This window comes from Dendronephthya gigantea, unplaced genomic scaffold, assembly GCF_004324835.1.
Source record: "Dendronephthya gigantea isolate DGI-Jeju-01 unplaced genomic scaffold, DenGig_1.0 000244F, whole genome shotgun sequence".
NCBI lineage: Eukaryota > Metazoa > Cnidaria > Anthozoa > Malacalcyonacea > Nephtheidae > Dendronephthya > Dendronephthya gigantea.
Window position 1 is genome coordinate 152181 of NW_021163254.1, and position 23906 is coordinate 176086.

Here is a 23906-nt window from a genome sequence, read left to right on the forward strand (position 1 = left end):
CATCCCTCCTTTTTGGGGATGACCTTCAGAAAGAAATGAAAGATCTGAAGGAAACTAGCCTTATTGGTAGTAAAGTTAGCTCCAACTACCATAAGTTTGAAAGGACCAGCTCCTCGCAGTCATTTAATCAAGGATCACGTAGATATAATAACTACAGACCTCGAGAGTTTTTTCAGGGCGGTCGCCAGAAAGGCAGAGTGAGGAAGAAATACCCCTCCAAGAAGGATGCAGGACAACTTTAACTTCTCAAACAAAGGCAAGTCTACCGTATGACAGGAATAATGATATGAATAGTCAGCGCATAAAAGAAATGGCTTTGCATAAAGTAAAATGTTTTAAAGCAGGCCAGATTTCTAATTTTGTGCATCAATGGGAAATGCTGACATCTGACCCAGAAATTTTAGATATGGTTCGAGGCACTCATATTGACTTTGAAAGCTTACCAAAACAATATATTGTACCTATGCCTAATGGCTTCACTCAGGAAGAAACGGTGTTAGTTGCTTCTGAGATTAAAAAGCTTATGGGAAAAGGGGTTATACAACCCTGTGAAAAAGAAAGCCATGACTTCATATCTAAAATCTTTCTGCGACCTAAAAAAGATGGTTCACATAGGCTTATTTTGAATTTAAAAAGTCTAAATCAAAATGTGACTTACCACCATTTTAAAATGGATACTTTGCACTCCATTATTAAATTGGTAAAGAAAATTGCTGGATGGCATCAGTTGACCTTAAAGATGCTTATTATTCATGTCCAGTAGCAAAAGAACATCAAAAATACCTAAAATTTTCTTGGAACAATCAATATTACAACTTACTTGTTTCCCAAATGGGCTGGCATGTTGCCCTCGGAAATTCACTAAATTAATGAAGCCAGTCTTTGCCACTTTAAGGAAAAAGGGTCACATATCAGCATCTTACATTGATGACACATACTTACAAGGGGACACTAAAGAGGAGTGCCAAACTAACATTAATGAGACAGTTAATCTAATTCACTCTTTGGGGTTAGTTGCTCACGAAAAGTCAGTTTTTCAACCAGCACAAACGCTGCTTATCTTGGGTTTGTACTAAACTCAATTGACATGACTATCAAGCTAACTCCTGAAAAGCAACTCGGCTAGTTAAGGAATGCAAACCTTAATGCAGTCTAAAACACCATCAATACGTACTGTTGCACAAGTGATTGGCTATATGGTGGCAGGCTTCCCTGGGGTTATGTTTGGACCTCTTTATTACCGAACCCTGGAGGGGGAAAAATCTCTAGCCCTAAAACAATGTAAGGGTGACTATGAAGGGAAAATGACCCTGACTGCAAATGCAAAAAGGAGTTGGATTGGTGGGTTAACAACATTCCATCTGCATACAATAAATCAACAGGTGCTCACCAGACATAAGTGTTCACTGATGCTAGTAATAAGGGCTGGGGTGGAGTTATTGAAGGCCAGACTAGGACTGGTGATAACTGGAAACCAACAGAAGCTAAGCACCGTATTAAATCTGGAATTGCTTGCCATTTGGTACTCTCTTAAGGCTTTTCGCATTAATATTGAAGGGAAATGTTAAATTATGTGCGACAATACAACAGCGGTCTCTTGCATTAATCACATGGGCACTAGTCATTCAGATGGTTGCAATACCTTGACCAGAGAAATTTGGGTGGGTGTGCTGAGAATAAAATTTGGCTTACTGCAGCACATATACCTGGGTAGACAATCAATCTGCTGACTACGAGTCTCGACGGGTACACACAGGGAAAGAATGGCAGTTGAACAAGGAATTGCTTAACAGTGCACTTAAGACCTTTTTACAACCAGAGGTGATTTGTTTGCATCTCGGCATAACACCCAGTGCAAACTGTATGTTTCATATAGACCAGATCCAGAATGTATAGCTGTAGACGCCTTTTCTTTAAATTGGCAGCCCATAATGTTCTACGCTTTCCCACCATTTAGTGTGATCACCCAAAAACAGAAAATCGAAAAGGAAAAGCCACTGGAGTGTTAGTCGTACGCGAACTGGCCAACTCAAGTGTGGTACCCAGCTTTGATGAGGATGCTGATCCAACATCCATTACGGATACCACCAAAGAGAAACAATGCCTTCCATGTTACCAGAGGAAATTCACCCACTTCACACAACGCTACAGCTGCTGGTATGTCATGTATCCGGAAAAGCCTCCATGAGACGGGCATTTCAGAAAAAGCTACCACGCTTATGCTCAAAGCTTGGCGTCAAGGCACACAAAAACAATACAACACATACCTTAAAGACTGGGGACTATACTGTAATACCGCAGGGTGTGATCCAATTTCAGCACCTATCTCTGTCGGGGTAAATTTTCTTGCAGAGCTCGCTGATAAGGTTGGTTACAGCGCCGTGAATACCGCACGGAGTGCACTATCAAGTGTACTAACACTCCCTGATGGCACATCGTTTGGGAAACATCCTTTGGTCAAGCGGCTATTGAAAGGCGTCTTTGAAGATAAACCGTCATTGCCGAGATATAGTAAAACATGGGACCTTAATGTTTTGTTGAGTTACTTAAAATCGTTACCGGAGTATGATAAAATATCTCTGAAAGAACTAACCTGTAAACTGGCAGTACTTATTGCTATTCTGAGTGGGCAAAGATGCCAAACACTCCATGCGTTATCCATAGAAGAAAACAGTATGTCACTGGAGGAAAATAAATGCACATTTTTCATTAGTAAACTACTTAAGCACTCTAGACCCGGGACACATCTGAAGCCCATCGAATTACGAGCTTATCTACCTGACCCACAAATATGTGTGGTTCTATGTCTGAAAGCTTACTTGAAGACCACAGAAGGTATTCGGCAAAATGAATCTGCTTTGTTTATCACCCACCAAAAACCTCACAAAGCTGCCAGCAAGGATACGATCGCTCGATGGATTAGAACGACCTTGGCACAGGCTGGTATAGATACGAATATTTATGGAGCACACAGCACTAGATCAGCTTCGACGTCGGCTGCGGCACGGCAAGGATTACCAATAAATACTATTTTAGAAAGTGCTGGATGGTGTAGTAATAACACTTTTGAAAAATTTTATAATTTAGAACTTGAACAACCAAATTTTGGGGAAAAACTGTTGGATAGATTTAATGTAAATTAGTTTACATAAGCAGGCTTTCTTTCTGTTAAATATAAAACGTTGTTTAACTACGGTGTTGAATTATTTGGAAATATGGCACATCGCTTGCAAATCTCATATTATTTCGTAGTGACGTCACTATGACGAAATAGAATTGAGAAATTAAACGAGACTTACCTTAAGTCGAAGTTTGATTGGGATTCTATGAGTCATAGTAAGGAACGGAGGAATAATATGCCCCCCTCTTTATATGGCTTTACCCATCCCAATATAATGTGCCATTTCCGGGATTTCAATTATGGTGGATTCGCATTCGCTATCTCATATTATATTATTCCTCCGCTCCTTACTATGACTCATAGAATCCCAATCAAACTTCGACTTAAGGTAAGTCTCGTTTAATTTCTCAATTTTACGGTAGTTGGTCCATTCAGGTTTAGACATATAGGCAGCCCTTGCCCAGACATGTTTTCCTTCTCGCGGCGCTCGCGCCTCGCGCGTGTACGCGAGTCTACTTGGTCTAATCTGACCAAGTATAGATTGCCAGTCGCCACATTTTGATGAAAACATCCATCTAGACAATCTAGACAGGAATCGGCCGACTAAAATCGTCGTGTGTGCGCCTAGCTTTATGAAAAAGACAAGATTGGATTTTTATACCTACACAAAAAAGGATTATGCATCAAACAACGAAAAGGTATGTACATAAATCTTATAGGGCCCTGTCTACAATTTAACTGGCTTTAATAATATATTTGCATGTGTATCTACATAAATAATATGCAAATATATGTCACATGCGTTGCCATTTGCCTTTGCATTCCGAGCCTATCGGCTTTCTACTTATAAATACTTATGTGCTAAAGCTTGTAATTGCGAATTATCTGACAATATTCTTTAAACTTTAACGTTGGACTATGTTTTATATATATTCACTCCCTGAATGATTTCTATATTAAGCGATTGAATTTTGATACGGCATGTCACAACACAATCTCATAATTTATAATTGTACATGTACAATACAAACATATGGCAGCATACAGGTGAAAATATTTGAAAGTTTCTCATTTGGCTTAGGGTTGTACAAATACTTTCGTTAAATATGATTCAGCTACAACTTTGAACTAAAAAAGACTGGGCTACACAATAGCCCTGAAAATCGTAATGAGCGTGATAACTCTGGATAACTCTAACATTGACCTTATCATGATGCTAATAAGCTTAACATTTGCCTTATCATTTGATAATTTTGAGCAAAGCTCTCTTTATTATTGTATAAATGTGTACCAAATGGCACTGAATAGTTACAATGCATATTGATGACTTATATTTATGATGATTCCTGTGATATGTAAAGCCATAATATTTAAAAAATATAGCATCTTAACATTGACCTTATCATTATGCTAATTAGCTTAACATTCACCTTATCATTTGATAATTTTGAACAAAATTCCCATTATTTTTGTGTAAATGTGTACTAAATGTCACCATATAGTCACAAGACATATCGATGAGCTATATTTATAAAGAATCTTCCAATGCAAAGCCATAATATTTAAAAAATATAACATCTTAACATTGACCTTATCATTATGCTAATTAGCTTAACATTCACCTTATCATTTAATAATTTTGAGCAAAACTCTCTTTATTATTGTATAAATGCGTACCAAATGGCACTAAATAGTCACAATGCATATTGATGACTTATATTGATAATGATTCCTCTGATGTAAAGCCAAAGTATAGAAAAAATATAGCATGTTAACATTGACCTTATCATTATATTTTGTTGTATAATGTTCACTCCCCCCTGGTAAATGGTTCTTTTGCAACAAATAGACTCCTTAAGTAGATAAGTTGAAAATAATGGGAAAATAAAAGTGGCATCTTAACATTCTACTTATCATGTAGTGTGGACGCGGACGGGGACGGGGACGGGGACGGGGACGCGGACGCCAAGACTATAGCAATAGCTCTCTTGCACTAAAGTGCAGGCGAGCTAAAAACCAAAACAATTAATCATACATGTTGGAACCAATGACCTATCGTCTAAATCCCCAAAAGAAGTCGTCAAATCAATCGCTGCTCTTGGAGAAGCAATCATGACTAAAGCTGAGCTGACCTTTTCAGAAATCATAGCAAGAAAAGATCACAAAGATTCTGCTGATAAGGTAAATGTAGTTAACGATCGTTTAGACAAGCTATGCACACAGAAAAACTGGGGCCTTATCACGCATAAAAACATTAAGGATATACATTTAAATGCCTTAGGCCTGCATTTGAACAGACAGGGTTCAGCAATGCTAGCCAGAAATATTAAGACTCATCTTTTATTATCTAACTCTACTTATAATTGACTAAACTATTCAAAACAAAACAATAATATAACTGATAATAGCACTTCTGTTGATCCAACATGTTGTTCCATTAGGAAAAACCAAAAGAAACCATTACAAGCGAACGAGCCTTACCCAAAACTAAAGGGATTTAAAGTCGCGCATTTAAACATAACTAGTCTGCCAAAACATATTGATGAACTTAGGTTATTTATGAAAGAAATATCATTCGATATACTCTGTTTAAACGAAACAAGACTAGATAATACAATAAATGATAGCATTATTAAAATACCAGGTTATGATATTGTGCGAAGAGACCGAGATCGAAATGGTGGGGGCGTTGCAATATATATAAGAACCACCATTAATTACAAAAACCTTATTGAACTTATCCCAGTGAATTTAGAAGCTATCTGTATCAAAATTCATAAACCTAAATCAAAACCAATCATAATTGGTACATGGTATCGCCCAAATTCTAACAAAACCTTATTAGACAACTTTGAAACGTTACTGCAAAACCTAGAGGATACAAACTTAGATCTCATCATTACTGGCGATCTAAATTGCGATATGCTGACCAAAAACCCTAGTAACAACACAAAACGACTTGAGATAATTGAAGCACGCCTGGAGACCGTGGGCAAGTCGTTATTTCACCAACCCGCAAAAAGGCAAAAAAGGCTGTCGTACACATTGCCCTAAATAAAAGTGCGCGATATTCACTAGATGCAACGAGAGAAGTCTGTTGCAAAATTGTGCGGAGGATAGAAATAGTGATTGGGAGGCGTGCATCAACACCGAAGCCAAGCTTACCATATCCTTTCAACATTTCGAGAACCCAAAATACCTTTGTAGGGTCATGTACGCCCGTTAAACGGTGACAATAACCTAATGCAGAAACATATGTATTCGCGGTCGAGGCTGCATAATGGCGCTGAAACATGAATGCGATAAATAAACCCAAGTCTGAAGGCGATATGGGCAGTTTGACTGAAGCAGATTGAAAAACTGCAGAAGAAAACTGATTGTAGAGTGTCCATGCCCTGCGATAGGTAGGGATTGACGATTGCTGCAAACTAGATTGAATTAACCGCGAGGTAATAGCGGCCAATTGTGTGGTAGAAGGTAAGGCGGTATGACTGTCGGTGTTGGCCGAACGCCCACCGGAGCTAGCCGTTTGAACTTCGAAACCTGCAAGCGAGATAAGGAGTCAGCCAAAACATTTGTAACCCCCGCTACATGGCGAGCGCGAAAGAGAATATTAAATTGTGAACAAGCCAGCACCAGGCGTCGAACAAACACCATAACAGTCACATCACGAGAAGTAGCCTTATTTATAATATCAACCAATGCCGCACTATCGGTGAAAAAAGTTATACGCTGGTTACGCATCTGGTCTCCCCATAGGAGAACGCTTAATACGATTGGGTAGAATTCCAAAATCGTTATGTTAAAAGTTTTCCAATTGTCGGGCCAGGCACGGTAACACCACTCAAAACCAAAAAGCGCGCCATAGCCGAGGCTAGCCGCAGAATCGGTGTACAGGTTAAGGCTAGCAGAGTCATGCCAAATGTCATTGAGAAAAAACGATCGGCCATTAAAATTGGCTAAAAACGACTGCCAAATTTCGAGATCAGCCTTTACCGATTTAGTTAGGCGAATGAAATGATGAGCACACCGTACGCCCTTAGTTAAATCAATAACAGAAGAAAGATCGAATTGAATCACTTTTTTAACTGTCCGGCCACCTGTACCCAGCATAGTGACATAACCCGATTCGGGAATATGGAAATTTTGGGATGCGCGGGAATCGAAATTAGCCTTTAAATCATCCCGTAAGCGACGGACAAAAGAATGACCCAAAATTAGAATATTTGGGAAGCCAAAAGACATTCTAAATTAGTTCTAATAAGAATAAATAAATATAGAGATAGTTACCTGTTCAAAGAAGTGTCAAAAAATTCAAATTTGATCTGTAATGACCTTGTCGAAGCGAGGAGCAAAATGAAATGGCAGCACATTCTGCTCTTTATCTATACTGACCCTCATCTCCGCTTTCCCACGCGTTACCTATATGTCATCAGAATTCCAGGGAAATTATCTGCGCGTCAAACTAAAGTATTTAATCTACTTTATTATAAAGTCTCAAGTGCAGGAAGCAATAAATTCTTTATTGGTATGCCAATAATTCCTTTATCTGCGCATCAGCCCCGTGCATTTGTCTTCACTGCATTGTCTTCACTAGGCGCGGTTTGCTATGAAAACCGATTAAGAAGCCCTCTCTCAAAGTAAACAGAATCGACAATTAAGAAGCTAACACACTCGAAAAGCAAATACCGTCGTTTTCATTTCACGTGTATACACGTGCTCATAAAACATGTTTTAATTAGATTCAAAGTTGTAACGTTTGGGTAAAGAAAACTTTTTTCCATTATCGCTAAAAACAGGCACAGGCAGCTAGGATACTTGTTCAGAAATTTGGTTTTTACTGAAAAGAATTGCTTATAGCATTTAACTGAAGAACTGACGACGCACACGAACACACCCAGTTCCCTGTACCCGGGATTTCGCCCATTATTTTTAAGGTAAAGTCCCCAAACTCAATCCAATTCTTGCCATCGTACATATACGTCCGCCCTTCTCTTGTTTAGAAAACGTCTGGTTGCTATAAGGCGTGATAAGGATTCGAAACATTTATCACCTAATTCACCTTACATCTCTCTGCTATAAACTTGTAAAGCAAACTTGGTTGAAAGTAAGCACGTGCCATTTCAAGTTCCGTTTCCATTTTGTCTCTGTTTATTTTCGAGATTATAATCACCAAATACTTCCTCACCAACTACTTACAGCCTTGGCCGATAAACAAATTTGCTAATGGGGCACTGTAACCCCCCAAAAAATTGAAAACGTAAGCATTTTTATTTTTGGATATTATCAGTTCAATAGAGTACTGTAACCCAAAAAAGAAACATGATTACATAGGCATTTTTATTTTTGAATATTATCAGTTCAATGGAGTACTGTAACACAAAAAAACATGATTACGTAGGAATTTTTATTTTTCGTTAATATCTGTTCAATGGAACATGTAACCCAAAATAATTTTTTGCAAACATTTGTCGGGCTTCTATAGAGCATTGAGCTCAACGTTAATCCCCGAGCCGGTGCGGAGCACCGTGCGAGGGTACTAATTCCGCCTCGAGATTAGGAATTACACCCGGGACCCGGGAGAACATAGCGGAATCCAAAGTTGCCCAAATGTCATGGACGTTCAATGGTCATGGTACTTGTGCGCATGCGCGAAATGCGAACGAGTGTAGACTGGTAATCAGTAACTTCCTGATTGGCTAAGACGATATTTCGTTTGTGTTTCAGTGAAAAACGTCAGCAATTTAACTGTCATTTTGCAAACTATTTTTTAAAACATAGTGACTATATGGCCGGCAGCCGGTCAGGTATTAGAAAATACTATTTGACCGGCAGTCTAGTTTTTATAAGCTAAATATAAAACGTGTTGTTTAGGACTAATTTCAGCGATTGCAGATTAGCTCAAAAAGTAAGGTGTGCGTTCGCCTCGTTCTTGAACACGGGTTCGGATCCGCTCCGCGACAATAATTTCCCCTAATTTTTAACTAAAGTTTTTCTAACATTTTCGGTTAGGTTTATAGGGTTAGGACCGTTAGGTTAGGGTTAGGGTTAGGGTGAGGTTGGAAATTAAAAGTTAGGATTAACTTCGTAGAGCTTGGACATGAAACGAGCTATGGGCATGAAACTATGATCGAAACATACCAGTCAAACACATCCTGATAGCAGATCGTAAAAAGAATTGATACAAGCCTCAGATGTTTTACAAGAAACTCGTGTGTTTCTCATGTTTAGTTCAGCGAAGGTGTTGACGTCAGTGATATCAACGGTCGTGCTGTCGTCACAACTGGTTTACCTTTTCCACCGGATTTTGATCCAATGGTTGGGGTTTCGATTAACAACCTAGCTAATGCTCTTTTAATATTCGCAAAAATAAATTGGGAAATGAGTCTTTTGATTATCGTTCAGCCGATAATAGGAATACGTTCGGATTTGTGGTTACTCAAGTTTAATTTATTAATAATATGGCTTTTTAAGATCCTCTACTCTGATTGGTTGGTCGTGAAACACATATCCGTCGGTCAATAATCAGTTATTATTACCCCGGTTATGGTAAAAATCTATTATCTCTAGACATTTTTTCCAAAGTTCAAAAACATTTTTTTGTTTTCTCTCGCATTTCAGGTGGAATTGAAAAAACAATTCCTAGATGAGGTGGTAAACAAAAGAGAATTTAAGGTTGGTTATAAAGTACTTTTAATCCTATTTTTTTTTAAGAAATAAACTATTAAAATTGCTTTGTGGTTTTACAATCCTATACGAAACCAGGAATATGTGGCAATTCCAGACTCAAAAGTCAATTTAGCCCGTATTCAAATAGGGAAACTTTTGTGCTGAGAATTTTATCTGAAGCTCTGTCAATTCAAATCGTGACTGTAATCTCAAAGTCATATATCATTGTTTATACCATCACTACCACAATAGTTTGATAAACTTCTTCTGAGTCAGGAACAAATGTAGGTACTATTTCACTCATAATCTTGTATTTTCAGGGATTAAATGGTCAACAATGGTATGGTCAGCAGGCATCTCGAGCTGTCAATCAAGCCATCGGTCGTGCATTACGTCATAAAGAAGATTATGGAGCCATACTCTTTTGTTGCCAGAGGTGTGTTTCTTAAACTTTAACATGGTCCAACAAATTTTGGATGAGAATTACCGAAAACTCTGCCAAATTACCCTGCATATCCGTTCTAATCTGATACCCAGCTTCTGGTCTACGGGTACAGTAGCCTTATTTTGTTCAATGAATTTCCATCGGACTTCACATCTAAAATGCGTTTCCAGTAGTCAGCCTTTGACTTGTTGGGGCAAACAAGATTTTTATTATAAAACATGTAAACAGCTTGAATTTCTATTGAGCAAAATAAGGCTACCCATACCGTAGACTGCTTCAGGGTAAACTAAACTTTTAATATTTTGTGGGAGGGACGTCTTCAGTGAAAACGTGACTTTTCTGTCCAATTTTTTTAAATAATGAATGCACTCTGTGTCAGTCAATATTTAAACTGTTATATGATTAATCCTTGCACCCTCAAACCAGGTCAGGTGAGATCCATTTAGGCAAGTGAGTTTGTTGAATTGTGTCCTCATTTTCCAAGGTTCTGCCAAGAAAGAACAAAAGCGGAACTGGCAACATGGATGAAGCCGTATATTTGTGCATATCCGACATTTAAGGCCTTCAGAGGGAGTTCGATAAATAGATCGTCAGAGTATCGTGATAAATACACGAATAGAGATTCAGTCAAGTCCTAATTCCCGTCTGTTCTTAATCTAATGATATGGGCTACTGTACCGCTACCGCCGGTAGGTGTGTAATGGTACGGAGAGACAACAATATAAACTTAAAAACTACCCCGTATTTTGGTTTTTGTGTCTTTAAGATCTAAACACCAAAATAAACGCGCTTTTTAAATATCGATGTTGTCTATATTGTGGAAATCCCATCTTTTCATGTCTAATAAACGTGCCGCTCTTGCGCCAGCTGTTTGTAAAATGGATGAAGTTATCACCTGGATAGTTTTTTTCAAACGTAGAAAGAACCTGCTGACTAACTAACCTAGCATGACCAACTGATTGAGCCTTACAAATTTATTTAAAATGGTCAAAAAGAGTACATATATGTGATATATATTACAAGATTTACTTTTAAAAATTTTAGCTTTTTAACCCTTTTTCAGTTTACCCGAATTTTCGGCTGAACTTTGCCCGAACTTTTTAGTTCTCGAAATTTTTCACACACCCCCCCTGTCCCGTACGGCTATGGAGACGAGGCAGGAAAATAGTTACAATTTTCTTATGGCTTTTCCAATTAAACAGCTGAGAAAAAATTGGTTCATCATCTGTAGCCTTTATACTCCTGTCACATGAATCCTGTGCCCAACAGTATATTTTTATTTGGATTTCAGCCACTATTGAGGCGAGGCCGATCCACAGATTCAGCCAACGAGCGAATAATCGCGTTGTTCATCATTAATTTTTCAATTCTAAGGTTTTCAATGCTTTCTCCACTATCAGATTGAACAATTGACCGCGTTTGTTTCGCTACGGTATATAGAACCGCCAGGCAGCATAACCTCGCCGGTTTATAGATCGACTGTTATCAACAGTGTTGAATTTTTAGTGTTACTAGCCCTGTCTACGCTAGCAGTCGCGCTTGCAAGATCGCCGCTCGCGCACATAGCTTTAATCACGCGAGTACGAATTTCTTTCGCATTCTATCCATCAACTACCAGGAACGTTTTGTTTTTTAGCCGGGAATCGTAACACCTTCCGCCTCAAAAAGTCTCTTTTCATTTGCTGGCGATGACCACGTTCCTCAGTGTAGGATAAGACCATCCCTTACGAATTCTTTCAAGCGGTACAAGCTAATTGCGGGTACTTCATCATAAATATGTTCACTATATTAAAGAACGCTGACTCAATGTCTCGCTTGCTATACTAACACCGCTCGCTCCTATGAGCTACCCGTCTAGCTCAATAGCAACATCATTGCACCGGCATCATGAAGGAGAAGGTTCGATTTCTGCCGAGGGCCACTTCTCGGAGGCATCAGAAAGTTTGCTAAATTTTTTCTCCTACTCTAGAACAAATTCAACATAAACGTAACATAACCCTCTTGCGTTGAAAGATGAGGGTAGCTAAATGGGTAAGTAGCGCTTGCATTGTTTGTCGTGAAGCAAGGAATACCTTTTTATTATTATACTTTATAATAAAATATTACGAAATATTATCATCGTTATTTTTCTTATGACAAATGAATAATATTTCCCAGAAAATGGAGACAAACACGTGTCAATATAATAAAACATCCTTATGTTATAGCTATACGCCATGTAAATAAAGATCATACCTCAGCGATCTCTCTCTGAATCATACCGCTGATTTCTCCTGTAAAAATTAGAACGTTTATAAGCCTATTAAAGTACTACCTTAATTCTCCATTTCCAATTCATTCTTTAAATCACAGAACATTCCACGAAAGAGAAACTCTAATTTATACCTTCAATGAGATCTGAGAATCATTAGAATTCATATTCCTGGACAGACGGGAAAGAAAATGCATGAATAATGTTAAAAAGTTTCAAACAAAAAAACGAAGATCGAAGCACGGTCTTACACGTTTAGAGAGTGACACACAGAATTCAATTCTAGGCCATTCATAAGCCTAGATGTGAAGGAGTTACAGGAAAATTCTGGTTACAAAGCTGTGATTTGACGTGGTACGTGCGTTGGGGAGTTACCCGCGCGTTTTTATTTGCGCGCGCGTTTACTTTATTCGTTGCGCTAAGCTGCCTTATTTCAGTATGGTTTGGATTTCAACTCTTAAATCAAATATAAAAACGTCCAGTTTACTTCCTCGCTTTCGAAAGTGAACTAAATTCTCTTCCTTTCAAAACACAAGTGGAACTGTGGAAACACTTTTCTCTCTTTATATTTTATATATTAAGCCACTTAATAATACGCAAAATGAACTAAGACAAAAAAATATATGTAATAAACCACAGTGTTTTTACCCAAAATCGTAAAATCTTATATATACTTACATATTTTCTCGATAATTTCAATATAGAATATTGAACCACAATATAACAACGCTTTTGAAAACAATTTGCAACGAACTATTCGCGAAATGTGAGCCTCTCGAAAAATTTCGACAAGTGAGCGGTCCTTTGTTGACGTGGATAATTAATACTTTTGCGCACGCGAGTTTTGGTGAGCAAGCGAGACATTGAGTCAGCGTTCGGCAATATCAACAAAAAGAGCGCGTGGTAATAAGAATTTTTTTTCGAAAATCAAGTAGTGAACATATTTAAGCTGAAGTACCCGCAATTAGCTAGTACAGCTTGAAGGAGTTCGTAAGGAATGGTCTTATCCTACAAGGAACGTGGTCATTGCAAGCAAATGAAAAGAGACTTTTTGAGGCGAAAGGTTTTACGATTCTCTGGCTAAAAAACAAAAGGTTCCTGGTAGTTGAGGGAAAGCATGCGAAAGCATGCATTCGTACTCGGGTGATTAAAGCTATGTGCGGCGATCTTGCAAGCGCGACTGCTAGCGTAGACAGGGCTACTAACACTGAGAATTCAACAGTGTTGATGACAGTCGATCTATAAACCGGGGAGGTTATGCCGCCTGTTGGTTCTATATAACGTGGTGAAACAAACGCGGTCAAGTGTTCAATCTGATAGTGCAGAAAGCATTGAAAACCTTAGAATTGAACAATTAATTATGAACAACGCTACTATTCGCTCGTTGGCTGAATCTGTGGATCGGCTCGCTCAATAGTGGCTGAAATCCGAACAAAAATATGCTGTTGGGCACAGGATTCATGTGACAGGAGTGTAAAGGCTACAGATGATGAACCAATTTTTTCTTAGCTGTTTAATTGGAAAAGCCATAGGAAAATTGTAACTGTTTTTCTGCCTCGTCCCCATAGCCGTACGGAACAGGGGGGGCAAAATTTCGAGAATAAAAAAATTCGGGCAAAGTTCAGCCGAAAATTCGGGCAAACTGAAAAAATTTAAAAGTAAATTATGTAATATATATCACATATATGTATTCTATTTGAACATTTTAAATAAATTTGTACGGCTCAATAAGTTGGTCGTAATAGGTTAGTTGGTCAGTAGGTCCTTTCTACGTTTGAAAAAAACTATCCAGGTGATAAGTTCATCCATTTTACAAACAGCTGGCTCAAGAGCGACACGTTCATTAGACATGAAAAGATGGGATTTCCACAATATAGACAACGTCGATATTTAAAAAGCGCTTGGAGATGTAACGTTTTATTTTGGTGTTTAGATCTTAAAGACACAAAAACCAAAATACGGGGTAGTTTTTGTTCAAGTTTATATTGTTGTCTCTCCGTACCATTACACACCTACCAGCGGTAGCGGTACAGTAGCCCATATCATTAGATTAAGAACAGAGGGAAATTAGGACTTGACTGAATCTCTATCCGTGTATTTATCACGATAGTTCATTTAACAACTCGCTAATTCAGTTGCTCGTGTGAAAAAATAGCGTAACTCCCTCTGAAGGTCCTCAAATGTAGGATATGCAAAAATATACGGCTTCATCCATTTTGCCAGTTCCGCTTTTGTTCTTTCTTGGCAGAACCTTGGAAAATGAGGACACAATTCAACAAACTCGCTTGCCTAAATGGATCTCACCTGACCTGGTTTGGCGGTGCAAGGACTAATCATATAACAGTTTAAATATTGACTGACACAGAGTGCATTCATTATTTAAGAAAATTAGACAGAAAAGTCACGTTTTCACTGAAGGCGTCCCCCAACAAAATATTAAAAGTTTAATTTACCCTGAAGCAGTCTACGGGTATGGGTATAGCCTTATTTTGCTCAATAGAAATTCAACCTGCTTACATGTTTTACAATAAAAATCTTGTTTGCCCCAACAGATCAAAGTCTGACTACTGGAAATGAATTTTAAATGTGATGTCCGATTGAAATTCGTTGAACAAAATAAGGCGACTGTACCCGTATGTATTGTGATATAACAAATAGTAACTCACTAATATTACTTATTACTAATATTAACTAATGACGTCAGGATGTATATAAACTAAGTGTATTGACATTATAGGGTATTATTGTTCGAGACATAATTGCACATGGTGGCAGCGCTGGGATATATAAAAAATTAGCTATTTAGAAATATGGCAGAATCAAGCAACAACGACGAAGAAAATATTGTGCGAAGTTTTACAACGTATCAAATAACACCGCCGTCAAAGTTTAGCTTTCAATCGTCGGAATGGACCCGATGGATTCGCCGATTTGAGCGGTTTAGAATTGCTACAGAACTCGACAAGAAAGACGAAGAGAAACAAGTCAATGCGCTTATCTACACTATGGGCGATGAGGCAGACGATATAATCACATCGTTTGGCCTCAGCTCAAAAAAGCTACGAAACAGTTCGAAACAAGTTCGAAAATCACTTCATCACTAAACGAAATGTGATTTTCGAAAGAGCGAAATTTAATGTTCGAGCTCAAGACGAAAACGAACCCGTGGAAAGCTTCATTACCGACTTACATTGCGTCGCCAAGTACTGTGAATTTGGGGTACTGAAAGATCAATTGATGCGAGATCGTATCGTAGTTGGACTGCAAAACAAAAAACTATCGGAGAAGTTACAATTAGATCCAAATCTAACTCTAGAGAAAGCTATGTCTCAAGCAAGACAAAGCGAGGAAATCAAAAAGCAACAAAGTGTTATTCACGGAGAAAAAGTCACAGGAAGTAACGAGCACAATATCGACAACATATCTAAGAATAGATAGCAACAACGTTCCCGTGAAGGTCAGTTTACTCAGAGTACTAGTAAACACAGCAAAGTTTACAAGCCCAAATGTTCACGGTGTCTCGGAACACCACACTCCAGGCAATTGTGCCCAGCAAGTGAGTCCATATGTCATAATTGTTCAAAGAAGGGACATATGGGCAAAGGCATGTCGAAGCCAAACGGGCCAACAATTCCGAAAGCAAGAAATAAACGAATTAAATTTCAGGCAAGAAAACAGGGAGGAGAATTTGTCAGAAGATGAGGCATATTTCTTGGGTGAAATATTACTCCTAGACACTGTCGGCAACACTAGCAGTAAACCGTGGACTGCAGACATCAAAGTAAATGAAGAAAACATCAGATTCAAAATCGACAGTGGCGTTGATGTCACAGTGATACCATTAAGAACATTTCAACAACGAAAACTACCTCTAAAGCTCGACTCGACTAGAAAAGTCCTAATGGGTCCATGTAAGCACAAGCTGAACTGTATTGGAACATTCGCATCGCAGCTCCGACACGAGGACCAGACAACGACAGAAGAAATATTTGTCGTGAAAGGCTTAGAAAGACCACTACTCGGAAGGCAAGCATCCCAGAATCTGAAGCTAATCAATCAAGTCAACGTGGATGTACTAAACAAGGTTGAAACAGAAAAAACCATAAGAGAAAAGCATCCCAATCTCTTCACTGGTCTCGGACAAATTAAAAACCTAGAATACGATATCAAAATCACTCAAGATGCAATCCCGTTTGCCATCACAGTACCACGACAAGTACCGATTCCACTCCGCAAAGAAACTCAACGAGAAATAAAAAGAATGGAACAAAACGGAGTGATATCGCGAATTGAAGATCCGACTGAATGGTGCGCCCCGATGGTGGTAACACCAAAAAGCAATGGAAAGGTTCGGATATGTGTAGATCTCACGAAGCTCCAACCAGTACGTACAACGCGAAAACCACCCACTACCAATACCCGAAACAACATTTGCAAACCTTGCTGGTGCTCGGCATTTCTCAAAATTAGATGCGAACTCGGGATTCGGGCAAATTAGACTGTCAGAACAAGCAAGACCTCTCACAACGTTCATCACCCCATGGGGACGATATTGCTTTAACGTTCTTCCCTTTGGAATAAGCTCAGGCTCTGAAAAGTTTCAGAAGTGTATGTCTCAAATCCTCGAAGGTTTAGAAGGTGTCGAATGCAACATTGATGATGTTCTAATATATGGTACAACACAAGAGGAGCACGACCAAAGATTGGAAAAGGTACTCCAACGACTCGGCGATGCCAACGTCACCCTTAATCCTGAAAAGTGTGTATTCAACGTCCCCAGCGTGAAATTTTTAGGTCAGATTGTTGGATCTGACGGCATAAAACCAGACCCAGAAAATACAAGCAATCCTGAAAATGCCACCACCAACCAACATACATGAAGTCCGTTCCTTCCTTGGCATGGTGAATCAATTCAGCAAATTTACCACCAATCTCGCCGTCATGACAAAACCCATTCGCGAGCTGCTGGTCAAAAATATCGCATGAACATGGGGACCTCCACAACAAAATGCCTTTGACAAAATCAAGAAAACCCTGTCATCAGCACCAGTTCTGACCTTGTATGACCCCAAGAAAGAAACAAAAATAGCAGCTGATGCTTCGTCATATGGCCTAGGAGCGGTAGTTCTACAAGAAGAAGAGCCGGGTAACTGGAAACCTGTATCATTCATTTCAAGATCGATGACAGCAACTGAGACTAAGTATGCGCAACAGAAAAAGAGGCTCTGGCGGTTACTTGGGCATGTGAGCGGTCAAGCAACTACATAATTAAAAAGGCGATAATAATAGAAACTAACCATAAACCACTGGTTCCCCTGCTAACCCAACACACGGTCGACAAACTACCTCCAAGGCTACAACGCTATAAGATGAGACTCATGAGATTTCACATCAAGGAAGTCCGACACGTACCTGGAAAACTACGCTACACAGCTGACACTTTGTCAAGAAAAATACCTGAGGGCACAGCTCAACCAACGATAGCAGAACAGGAAATGAATACCTACACTCCAGTGTAATGGAAGCACTCCCGGCATCAAATCCAAGATTGAAACAAATACAACAAGCTCAAGATGAGGATGAGGTATGCAAAGAAGTGAAGAAGTACTGCATGGATCAATGGCCAGACAAGGATCATGTCACCCGGGCAGTAAAACCATACTGGTCAGTACAAGGAGAACTCACAATTGTTGACGGGTTATTACTAAAAGGAACAAGACTAGTTATTCCATCCAATCTTCAACGCCAAACCCTTGCCCAAATACACCAAGGTCACCAAGGGATTAACAAATGCAGAGAACGAGCCAAGATATCCGTTTGGTGGCCAGGACTTAGTGCACAAATCAAAACTATGGTTGAAAATTGTACACCTTGCAGCAAGCACAGACAACAGCATGCAGAACCGTTGATCCCAACGCCACTCCCAGCAAGACCATGGCAACTGATCGCAACAGACTTGTTTATTCTAGAAAAGGTGACCTATCTACTAGTGGTAGATTATTATTCTCGATATGTTGAAGTTGTGGCACTAACCAAAGATACAAGTTCAACAAAGATAATACAAGCTTTAAAAGCCATCTTCGCCAGGCACGGGATTCCGGACGAAGTACGTTCCGACAATGGGCCCCAATACCACAGTGACGAGTTCGCCCAGTTTGCAAAAGAATGGGGATTCAAGCATAGTACCAGTAGTCCTCGCTATCCTCAAGCGAATGGAGAGGTAGAACGGGCAGTAAGGACAGTGAAAAATATCTTGAAGAAAGAAAAAGATCCCGCAAAAGCAATGTTAGCATATAGATCAACACCATTAGCAAGTGGATATTCGCCAGCGGAACTCCTCATGGGGAGAAAGATAAAATCAACAATACCAATAATGACACAACAGCTCACACCGCAGCTACCAAACCAGGAACTTTTTAAAGCAAAGGAAGAAGAATATAGATTGAAACAGAAGAAGAATTTTGATAATCGCCATAATGCTCGAACCATGAAGCCTTTGACATCAGGAACAACAGTTTATGTGACAGATATGAACTGCACAGGAACAGTAATCAAAACATCCAACAAACCAAGATCATATTTGGTTGACACCCCTATGACGGTTATAAGAAGGAACAGAGCACATCTACGTAGTATTCCAAATCACACCATAATTCAGCAAGTCGACAAGAAACAAGAGAAACAGGAAGACCCCCTAATACGAATACGAACAACAGACCGAAAAGAATAAAAACACTTTCTTTAAAGGCCAGAGAGAATCTGGGACTAGAATAACTAAGTACCGTATGGCATTAGCTATAAAGACAGAACAATACAGTCGTTGACATTATGTTGACAAATCGAAGAAAAGGGAGATGTAGTGTGATATAACAAATAGTAACTCACTAATATTACTTATTACTAATATTAACTAATGACGTCAGGATGTATATAAACTAAGTGTATTGACATTATAGGGTATTATTGTTCGAGACATAATTGAACACCGTAGACCAGAAGCTGGGTATCAGATTAGAACGGATATGCAGGGTCATTTGGCAGAGTTTTCAGTAATTCTCATCCAAAATTTGTTGGACCATGTTAAAGTTTAAGAAACACACCTCTGGCAACAAAAGAGTATGGTTCCATAATCTTCTTTATGACGTAATGCACGACCGATGGCTTGATTGACAGCTCGAGATGCCTGCTGACCATACCACTGTTGACCATTTAATCCCTGGAAATACAAGATTATGAGTGAAATAGTACCTACATTTGTTTCTGACTCAGAAGAAGTTTATCAAACTATTGTGGTAGTGATGGTATAAACAATGATATATGACTTTGAGATTACAGTCACGATTTGAATTGACAGAGCTTCAGATAAAATTCTCAGCACAAAAGTTTCCCTATTTGAATACGGGCTAAATTGACTTTTGAGTCTGGAATTGCCACATATTCCTGGTTTCGTATAGGATTGTAAAACCACAAAGCAATTTTAAAGTTTATTTCTTAAAAAAAATGATTAGAACCACTTTATAACCAACCTTAAAATCTCTTTTTTGTTTACCACCTCATCTAGGAATTGTTTTTCAATTCCACCTGAAATGCGAGGGAAAACAAAAAAAATGTTTTTGAACTTTGGAAAAGATGTCTAGAGATAATAGATTTTTACCATAACTGGGGTAATAATAACTGATTATTGACCGACGGATATGTGTTTCATGACCAACCAATCAGAGTAGAGATCTTGAAAAGCCATATTATTAATAAATCAAACTTGAGTAACCACAAATCCCAACGTATTCCTATTATCGACTGAACAATAATCAAAAGACTCATTTCCCAATTTATTTTTGCGAATATTAAAACAGCATTAGCTAGGTTGTTAATCGAAAACCAAACCTTTGGATCAAAATCCGGTGGATAAGGTAAACCAGTTGTGACGACAGCACGACCGTTGATATCACTGAAGTCAACACCTTCGCTGAACTAAACGTGAGAAACACACGAGTTTCTTGTAAAACATCTGAGGCTTGTATGAATTCTTTTTACGATCTGCTATCAGGATGTGTTTGACTTGTATGTTTCGATCATAGTTTCATGTCCATAGCTCGTTTCATGTCCAAGCTCTACGAAATTAATCCTAACTTTTAATTTCCAACCTCACCCTAACTCTTACCCAACTATTTATAATAGAGGGTTAGAATCAAGGATTATATTCGTTGACTCTGGACATGAAATTACTACCTGTTTCCACCAAATCTGACAAGATTTCAGCAGATCAAAAAGACCAAGAGCTTATTACTGTACAAAGTTTTAAACCTGACAAGCTGTCTTAACTTTCTGTGTTTAATGACTTTGGTATTAATACGTTGGAAAAGTGCGGTAAACACCATACCTTTCCTAGGCAAACGGCAAGAAACACAGCACCCTTGTTCTCTGGATTGCAGACTTTTTCATAAAATCCTTCCATTGCCTAAAACAGACCATAAATCCTAAGATAAACCTCAATCAGCCTGTTCATTCAGAATAATTTAGTTGAACATAACCTACAGATCAAAATGACCCGTTTTTCGTCGTGGCCGGTAAAAACGTACAGATGAACTGTTTAACTATATCGTTAAAAAGCCTAGTTTTAAGATTTCGCTGCATGGAAAGAGAACCTAACTCTGTAAATTCCCTTTTCCGTCTGGGCTCAACAAAAAAAGTTTTCTTGTCTCAAGTCCATAGACCAGAACTCTTACAAAACAAAGAATAATCATTGTGAATTAACGTAACGGACTAAGATATGAAACATCGTTCCTATCAGTTTCGTCAACAAACGAGGCGGTGGAATTTCGACCTAAGGCTAAGGAAGAACTAACAAAAGGTCCAGTAAGATTAATCTGTATAAAAATCACATTAGTGTTAGAGACGAACAATTCGTCTGGACGAACTTGGGAAAATATTTTTAATTCGTCTGTTAATTCGTCCGCGTATCAGAAACTACACCATCGTTAAATCTATAGGTATGCTTGCCAATGTTCCAGTGTTGTATGAAGGGTCCCATAGGACGGGGAAAACACCAGCATCCCATCAGGAACAACCTATGCAAATTTACTGCAACAGTCTTGCAAATTTAGTCTTGTTCCGGCCTGTTGAAAGCTTGCGTGTGAACAGTCGAGGGGACTGCTTTTTTAGGGCAAAGTTTCTTTGTCCTAAGTGGCGAAAATTCAGACGAGTCAGACAATCAGTCAGTCATTCATAGTGTAAACTTTCCGGGGGTAGTTTGATTTACGCTTATAGTAATTTTTTGTACATGATCAGAAATGTAACGTTTTTAAATCAGTTTAACTTGTTTTATTTTTTTATTTATCATCCATCCCTTTTCCTTTGGTGGTATACAGTATTGATTGATAATTATATTGCTTTGTATTCACATCATAGACATAATATTCACCGCGGTTTTTATTTCCATTATTTACAACGCAACTATTTTGGCTATTCTTTGGAAATGACGGATCAGTTGTTGCCATCATATACATGTAGTTGATGTAGTCACAGTTGTTTGACGAAGAGATGAGACATGGTGTTTTTTGCCAAACCCTATAATACTAAACTGATAAAATAACGCCCGCTTTGCATGAGCAACTAAAATTATAATCTAGTATTACAATATCGGGGCTAACGTAATTCAAGTACTTTGAGTAATCTCCCATTTGATTAAGGGTAATGTTTAACCTAGTTCTTTATATTTTTACTGGCATAAGTTAAAACGTTTATGTTGGGACAAATGTCTGGTTGCTTAGCACTATCTATATAACTTTGAACTATCCTTGGACACCTATAGTTTCACTTTTAGTTTGGTTCACACTTAGAACATGCAGATCCATCCTATGAAAGTCGTCACAATAAATATTTGTTTGCAGCAAATGATACTAACAACATACCAGTTGCATTTTAGAAGATGAATTCCGAATACATGTTGAAATTGGCCAGATCATATAACATGGGCCCTCCTGAAAACCGTCCCAGCCTACAAAGCCGGCTCAAGAAGATGCAACCTCTGCCTTGAAGAGAAGCTATACGTAATGAAACGCAAAACTAAATCACTGCTGAACAAACGCTCGGAACTTTTCACTCGATGTAGACACGTGACCCGATACCTTATTTCACGATGTATATATAGAGAATAGCAACAAGACCTGCCATTAGCCTGATGATCGCTTTATAGCGTGAAACTCCGGGTAGCTAAGCTAGTCTTTTAATAGATAAATATATCTTTCCTCTGCCGGTAATGGTATTGAGCGCTCTTCAACCATTGTCAAGTTCTGTGAACTCTTCGTTACAGTTAATTCTTTGGATATATATATATATATATATATATATATATATATATATATATATATATATATATACAGTCGTTATCAAAAAGGTTGTCCCTATCAATATATATATACAAATATATATATCAATCACGTGAGCATTAAACATTGTTTATTTCGCTCATTTTTGTCTTGTTTCTTTATTATTATCAATATTGTTAACCTTACTATTATATTTATGAAATTTTTAACAAAGATTTTCACGGATTTCCCATAAAATTAACGTATGCAGTAAAATCACGTGACTGATATTTACGTATTTATATATATTTCAATATGACAACCTTTTTGATAACGACTGTATATATATATCTATATATATATATCTATATTTATATATATTATATATATTATATATATTATATATATATATATTATATATATTATATTATATATATATATACCCATTTGCAAAAACGTTGGCCGCAGATAGATATATAGATAGATACTCAAAATCTAATTAGAATTGCATATGTTGTGTAATATGAATGAAATCCCATGCAAATGTAATCATATGCAATTCTAATTAAAATTTGAATATTTTATCTCTAATTAGACTTTGAATATTAATCTATAGAATATATATATATATATATACGTTTGGACATTTTTAATATATAGTTTTATTAAAATTTAATGTCTGAAGAAGAACTGTTAACCATTCAATAATACACCAGACATGATACCTCAAACACCTTCATATATATATATATATATATATATATATATATATATATATATATATATATATATATATATATATATATATATAAATAATAAATATATATATATAACAATTATAAATACAATTCTTTTAATTAGTTGCTACTTTAAGTTTCATGCACTTAAGCAATCATCAGGCAACGTACTAATGAAAACACGGTTAAATTGCGCGAGCTATTAGTTTGTTGACGCGTTTCAACGTTTGAAATATCCCGCGACGAATTTGCGTGCGTGCACGCATTTGTGAAAAGCTCACAGCGTTTGTTAAGTAAAAACTGTTTATTGTAATTCACAATTAACAGTATTATTATTGTAATTCACATTTAACGACATCAGATACGAGAACAGCAC

At 37.9% G+C, this 23906-nt stretch overlaps 2 protein-coding genes across 2 annotated transcripts; both read left to right on the plus strand.

The window, feature by feature from the left end:
• Positions 1-16387: 16387 nt before the first annotated feature.
• Positions 16388-17366, plus strand: LOC114540649. Its single transcript, XM_028560771.1, has 2 exons — positions 16388-16834; positions 17091-17366. Exons 1-2 carry the CDS (start codon positions 16388-16390, stop codon positions 17364-17366), a joined length of 723 nt encoding a protein of 240 aa, XP_028416572.1.
• A 638-nt stretch (positions 17367-18004) lies between these two features.
• Positions 18005-19216, plus strand: LOC114540650 (uncharacterized protein K02A2.6-like). Its single transcript, XM_028560772.1, has one exon. It carries the CDS (start codon positions 18005-18007, stop codon positions 19214-19216), a length of 1212 nt encoding a protein of 403 aa, XP_028416573.1.
• The last annotated feature ends 4690 nt before the right edge of the window (positions 19217-23906 follow it).